The 7,265-nt window shown below is 36.4% G+C and overlaps 1 protein-coding gene across 1 annotated transcript; it reads right to left on the bottom strand.

Annotated features, from left to right (window-relative positions):
• Positions 1-4,395: 4,395 nt before the first annotated feature.
• BORCS5 (BLOC-1 related complex subunit 5) lies at positions 4,396-7,123 on the bottom strand. The gene is made up of 7 exons (XM_069500727.1): positions 6,945-7,123; positions 6,765-6,875; positions 6,527-6,696; positions 6,248-6,323; positions 5,937-6,049; positions 5,335-5,469; positions 4,396-4,926 (listed from the first exon to the last, which is right to left on the bottom strand). The coding sequence occupies exons 1-7, from the start codon at positions 7,033-7,035 to the stop codon at positions 4,837-4,839; spliced, it is 786 nt and encodes a 261-aa protein (XP_069356828.1). The 5' UTR covers positions 7,036-7,123; the 3' UTR covers positions 4,396-4,836.
• Positions 7,124-7,265: the final 142 nt, after the last annotated feature.

The following is a 7,265-nucleotide window of genomic DNA, read 5'->3' as shown; positions in this document are numbered from 1 at the left end:
CTTTCGCAGCAGTAGATTAAAATAAGTTTGACAGCCTGCCTGACTCGAGTGGTTGTAGCAGTCTTACAAGAGGGAGATCCCGGGTTCGATTCCGTGTCGATTTAGATTTAGGATCTTTCTTTCTTTAACTTTTCGGAGTTATGTATCTATGCGTTTTAAGCGATTAAATATCACTTGCTTTAACGGTAAAGAAAAAATCTGCGAGGAAACCTTCATCCCGAGAATTCTCCATAGGTAATGTTCTCAAGTCTAATAATTAGTCTATGCAAGTCTACCAATCCGCACTCGGCCAGCGCGGCGTGGCGGACTATGACCTAAACCCTTCTTATTCTGGGAGGAGACCTAGTGCTCAGTAGTGGTCTGGCAATGGGTTGATCATGATGATGATGTTGATATTAGGTAAGTTTCGGCCGTATAAGTTATACTTAAGGCGTAAAATTTAACTCCTCACGCGCCATTTTAACTTTATGTGTCCATGTCAAAAGTACGATTTAGTCCTTATTTTAAGGTGAACCGTTGACATGACAGTTGACCCAGATTTAAAATGGCGCGTGAGGAGTCATTTTGTACGGGCTATACAAGACTACCGGCAAGTCGTGCCACCAAGCGATAGGTAGGTACAGTACGTACCTATCTACTGTCGTATAAAACACTAGCTGATCCCCGCGGCTTCGCCCGCGTAGATTTAGGTTTTTAAAGATCCCGTATAGCCTATGTCACTCAGGAATAATGTAGCTTTCTACTGGTGAAAGAATTTTTAAAATCGGTTCAGTAGTTCTAAAGATTACCCCCTACAAACAAACTTAACGACATTACCTCTTTATATAATACTAGCTGATCCCCGCGGCTTCGCCCGCGTAGATTTAGGTTTTTAAAGATCCCGCATAGCCTATGTCACTCAGGAATAATGTAGCTTTCTACTGGTGAAAGAATTTTAAAAATCGGTTCAGTAGTTCTAAAGATTACCCCCTACAAACAAACTTAACGACATTACCTCTTTATATAATATAGCTGATCCCCGCGGCTTCGCCCGCGTAGATTTAGGTTTTTAAAGATCTCGTATAGCCTATGTCACTCAGGAATAATGTAGCTTTCTACTGGTGAAAGAATTTTTAAAATCGGTTCAGTAGTTCTAAAGATTACCCCCTACAAACAAACTTAACGACAATTACCTCTTTATATAATACAACGGGCCGTGCAGCAGAAATCGTAATATTTTAATTTCGCCATAACTTCAAAACCAAACGTCCAATTTTAATCATTCAAAGATTATCTCCATAAACTGTTCTTAGTGATGAAATCATTTATTTTGATAAGGATTAATAGCCTGAGTAAAATAAACGCGTTTAAATGTAGTCCAAAAAAAATTCAAGATTTTTAAATAAAAAAATGGTTGCTGTGCCTCACTCGACATAGATGGGTATAGTGTGTCGCGGACTTTTTTGTAGATATTTATAAGATCTACAATTAATTAGAACATTTTATGGTTCTATCTTTTATAGTTTAGGCAGCGTACGCAAAATAAGTAACTTTTCTGGTTGATTTTTTACACCTTGTGTCCGAAAAACCCAAATATCTTACGGAACCCTATTTTTTTCCGAAATAAAATATAGCCTATGTTACTCGTGGATAATGTAGCTTTCGAATGGTGAAAGAATTTTTAAAATCGGTCCAGTAGTTTTTGAGCCTATTCAGTACAAACAAACAAACAAACAAACAAACAAACAAACAAAGTTTTCCTCTTTATAATATTATATATAAGTGTAGATAGTGTAGACAACGGGCCGTGCAGCAGAAATCGTAATATTTTAATTTCGCCATAACTTCAAAACCAAACGTCCAATTTTAATCATTCAAAGACCAAATATTATCTCCATAAACTGTTCTTAGTGATGAAATCATTTATTTTGATAAGGATTAATAGCATGAGTAAAATAAACGCGTTTAAATGTAGTCCAAAAAAAATTCAAGATTTTTAAATAAAAAAATGGTTGCTGTGCCTCACTCGACATAGATGGGTATAGTGTGTCGCGGACTTTTTTGTAGATATTTATAAGATCTACAATTAATTAGAACATTTTATGGTTCTATCTTTTATAGTTTAGGCAGCGTACGCAAAATAAGTAACTTTTCTGGTTGATTGATTTTTTACACCTTGTGTCCGAAAAACCCAAATATCTTACGGAACCCTATTTTTTTCCAAAATAAAATATAGCCTATGTTACTCGTGGATAATGTAGCTTTCGAATGGTGAAAGAATTTTTAAAATCGGTCCAGTAGTTTTTGAGCCTATTCAGTACAAACAAACAAACAAACAAACAAACAAACAAACAAACAAAGTTTTCCTCTTTATAATATTATATATTATATATAAGTGTAGATAGTGTAGACAACGGGCCGTGCAGCAGAAATCGTAATATTTTAATTTCGCCATAACTTCAAAACCAAACGTCCAATTTTAATCATTCAAAGACCAAATATTATCTCCATAAACTGTTCTTAGTGATGAAATCATTTATTTTGATAAGGATTAATAGCATGAGTAAAATAAACGCGTTTAAATGTAGTCCAAAAAAAATTCAAGATTTTTAAATAAAAAAATGGTTGCTGTGCCTCACTCAAAATAGATGGGTATAGTGTGTCGCGGACTTTTTTGTAGATATTTATAAGATCTACAATTAATTAGAACATTTTATGGTTCTATCTTTTATAGTTTAGGCAGCGTACGCAAAATAAGTAACTTTTCTGGTTGATTTTTTACACCTTGTGTCCGAAAAACCCAAATATCTTACGGAACCCTATTTTTTTCCAAAATAAAATATAGCCTATGTTACTCGTGGATAATGTAGCTTTCGAATGGTGAAAGAATTTTTAAAATCGGTCCAGTAGTTTTTGAGCCTATTCAGTACAAACAAACAAACAAACAAACAAAGTTTTCCTCTTTATAATATTATATAGTGTAGAAAACTGTTCTTAGTGATGAAATCATTTATTTTGATAAGGATTAATAGCATGAGTAAAATAAACGCGTTTAAATGTAGTCCAAAAAAAATTCAAGATTTTTAAATAAAAAAATGGTTGCTGTGCCTCACTCGACATAGATGGGTATAGTGTGTCGCGGACTTTTTTGTAGATATTTATAAGATCTACAATTAATTAGAACATTTTATGGTTCTATCTTTTATAGTTTAGGCAGCGTACGCAAAATAAGTAACTTTTCTGGTTGATTTTTTACACCTTGTGTCCGAAAAACCCAAATATCTTACGGAACCCTATTTTTTTCCAAAATAAAATATAGCCTATGTTACTCGTGGATAATGTAGCTTTCGAATGGTGAAAGAATTTTTAAAATCGGTCCAGTAGTTTTTGAGCCTATTCAGTACAAACAAACAAACAAACAAACAAAGTTTTCCTCTTTATAATATTAGTGTAGATGTTTCGGGGCAGGTACCTACCTAGGCAATGGCATGATTATTTAATCACTAATTAGAATAGCCACGGGCCAATTAACTAGCAATTAGCTAGTTTAGCTTTTTGTTCTGTGATTATAAGTACCTATAGTTCGCGACAGGTCGAGATAGCAATCGGGATATGAGGCGAGGGGACGCCCCGCACTATCCCACACGGGGTTGGTGTGAGGTGTGTTGGTGTCCCATTCGATTGCGGGCGATTGCCATTTCGACCTGATTGAACAAGACAGAGCGCCCTGTTATAATAGAATATAACAGAATAGAATATATTTTTATTCAAGAAAACTTTTACAATTACCTCGACCCAGTGAACAACGGCTCTGCTCTGCCGGCGTGCGCTGCACCTAAAAGGTTTCAAAGAGTTGCTGGCAAGCACGTAGTTTTGTCTTACTTGCTCAAGTGGCTTGTTGTGTCCGTCAAGCAGCTTGAACCAGCAATAGGCACTTTTCTCATTTCTCGAACACTGTCCGAACGTCGCGTCGCGCGAAAATATAAAATCGCATCACTCACGTAAATGCAAACTCAAGCATCAAGCAAATATTGTAAACGGTCAACATGCTTGGCTCAAGATTGTTTGAATCAAGCAAAAATTGTTTGAGCCAAGTTAAAACTGTTTGAATCAAGCAAAAATTGTTTGAGCCAAGTTACGTGCTTGCCAAGCCGCTTGACAGTCTCTGAAGCCCTTAATGGATACCGACAGAGCAATGGTGCAGGGTGCGAGAGATGATACGTATAAGGGACCACTTGGGACCACCCGGCCCCAACTGCATTTTCTTACGTAGGTACTTTTTTTTATTAGCCGTTTGGCAAGTACGGTGACAGGCCTTAGCGCATTATACACACAAATTACAGATAATAGTTTATCTCCGTTTTACTTGAAGTCAATTAAAAATAAAAGACCTTATTCTTTTTTATTTATTTTTTATTGAGCGAATTTCATAATACTTTGGCTAATTTCATGTAAAATATTACGTTCAAACAAACATAATACATTATTTAAATATTTACAGGGAGCTATATTTCAGGGTTAAATCCATGTTAAATCCAGCTGCTCGTTTGCGGTAGAATGACAGCTACAATGTCACGATCGCAATCGCCTCTGATTGGTTGACGCTCGCTCACTATTGGCTACAATGCATTGTTGCAACAAGAATCGCACAAATTCAGCCAATCACAACAATTGAGATTGTAATAATGATTGATGCAGGTCGACCTACTGGACTTATGCCATGAATAAGCATATAATATATTATTAATGAGTATAAACACTTTTTGGAAAAATTAACTACTTACAATTAACAACTACATAATTAAATGGTTGAGACATTTTTGTTTTAAATTATATATAAAAAATTTTAAAAAAAATCTATGTGCCTTTTTGTTCATTCCATACAAAAGGTTCTAAGCGTTTGTTTTCTGGTAACATTAGGTTCAACTCTTCTATGTCTTGAAGGGTCTGCAACAAAAATAAAGGTTTTAATTTATAGTCCGTACAAAATGACTTCTCACGCGCCATTTTAATTGTATGGGTCAACTGTTTTTTTAATGACACTGCGAGCCGCTCGCGCCACGTCTCGCATCGACCGCTGTGAGGTGAGGGATAGCTGGCTGCAGATCATCTCCCGACAGTTCCTGATCTTCAAACAGTGTACTATCCCAAGATTGATGATGTTGTCTTAGCGTTAAAAAGCGGTTTCCACGCTGAGCCTAGTAGCATCCATCCTTTGACACGATTGAGTATGTTGACTAAATACGTGAATACGATATGACTACGACGATACGACGAGACTAAATACGATACAGCCGGAATAATCTATACTTATTCATACGTAATTAAATAATTATTGCTGATATTACTAATTACCTGGTTTAACAAGGAGTTACACCTGGACAGCTGGTGTGACACTTCTCTAACTCGGGACAGCCTCTCCGCATGCCGCGCGTTGTTTCTCTGTTTCTCCACCGCTATTGAATAGAGACGGGAGACCTCTGTGTCCGCCTGCCAAATACAGAATTTTATTGACATTTATTTTCTCACTAGATGATGCCAGCGGCTTCGAACATGTGGGTTAAGGTTCTTTAAATCCCGTGAGAACTCTTCGGGATATAGAACATACATTTGGTAGACATAGCCTACTTTTTATCCAAAAGTAGTCTCTACTTCTTAAATCTTTCTCTGGACCCTACGAACCAATCCTACCAAAGGTAGGAAAGGGTAGGTCTTACTCTCGAAATAAGTATTATAGTGTTTACAGATGGGACTACTAGGCTAGAGACAGATAACCGATCCCACCTAGTGAGACAACCCTAAATCTAAAAAGAATAATATAATAGCTTTTAAACTATTGTGAGTGATATCCACTGTGAGTAGAGACCTTTGAAAAAGGACCTCAGACACGTTCAGAACTAGTTGGACATACTCCAACTAATACATTAGTCTTATTTTTAAATAATATAATAATTTACCTCTTTAATTTTACTAGCGAGACTGCTTTCTTCTGCAGCTAACGGGTGAGCGCAGGCTGCTAAGTGTGCTTGCACCCTCGTCGCCAGCCGCACCCAGGGTCTGTAGTCTAGGCCTAACATAAAAATACTACACTTAAGGCTGAATTTTCAATTATTAGATAACCTAACTGAATTTGACTTAAATTTCCTATACAAAAACTGTTCAAACATAATTTTTCAGTGAAAGAATATTTAGTCATTTGAAAAATTGAGAAAGATATTAATACTTTATCTTGTTTTTTATAAAATTTAGCATATAAAGTCCAACAAACCTTCTAGAACTTCAGGATCTCTTGCACCAGGCAAGCCAAGTGTACCTCTCATTATTGGTAGAAATGTGGGTATTTCCTAGCAAACAGAAATGCAAAATGTGACCCATACTAGAATCATAATTTATGTGAATTTGTTACCTAATTTCCATTTAACCAATGTTATCAAAATTTGGCACAGAGATAGGTAGAGTGCATCTTGGAGACAGACATAAGCTCCTTTTTATCCTGGGAAAATACTGATGAATTTTTTTTAAATTTTGGTTTTAAAATAACATGTACCTGTAATCTTCTGATATCCTCATCTAACTGGGTATCAGTGGCAGGTTTGACAACCACAATATCCCTGGCTCGCTTGTTCTTTCTTGCCTGAAGACTGAGCTGTCTCCGTTGCAGCAGAGATTTCTTATTATCCGCCGATCTTTGCGATTTACCAGAAGCTTTCGGTGAATCTGGACAAATTCAACGTTATTGTCATAGAGGGTCAACTAATGAGTGTTTTAAACTTTTTAATCCATACCTCCTATAGGTCTATCCACAGTGTATGATATGTAAGGCAGTTCCGAGTCCGAACACATGCTCGCACCAGGCGAGTTATTACCGCTAGTGGTAGCTTCATTCCTTCTAGCTTCTAAAACAAAACTTCATATTATGTGAAGAATCTTCAAGGAAAAGGGCGTCTTATAAAATGCCCCAGCACCTGTAAAATTAGAAGTAGCAATTGTGTGACCCCTTCGCACCGGAGCACGCTGGGGCTGTTTCTTTGGAGGAATTGACTGTTCCGAGCCCATTATATTATATGTATATGAACTGATAATTTTTTATTTGAAAAAATTATTTAATATTTTTATCGATTTACAAAGTTCATAAACTAGAGACTAGACATTGAAAAGTGACAGTGTCAATGTGACCAAATGTGACATTGATATCGTCTACGACACGTCTATGGTTACATTAGAGCACAGCCGCATTAGAGATGGACTATTCCTAAATTGATCGCTATTCTCTGTTTAGCCAGAGC

This window comes from Maniola hyperantus, chromosome 9, assembly GCF_902806685.2.
Source record: "Maniola hyperantus chromosome 9, iAphHyp1.2, whole genome shotgun sequence".
Taxonomy (NCBI): Eukaryota; Metazoa; Arthropoda; class Insecta; order Lepidoptera; family Nymphalidae; genus Maniola; species Maniola hyperantus.
Note: the sequence above shows the minus strand (reverse complement) of the source record. Positions and strands in the feature narration are given on the sequence as shown.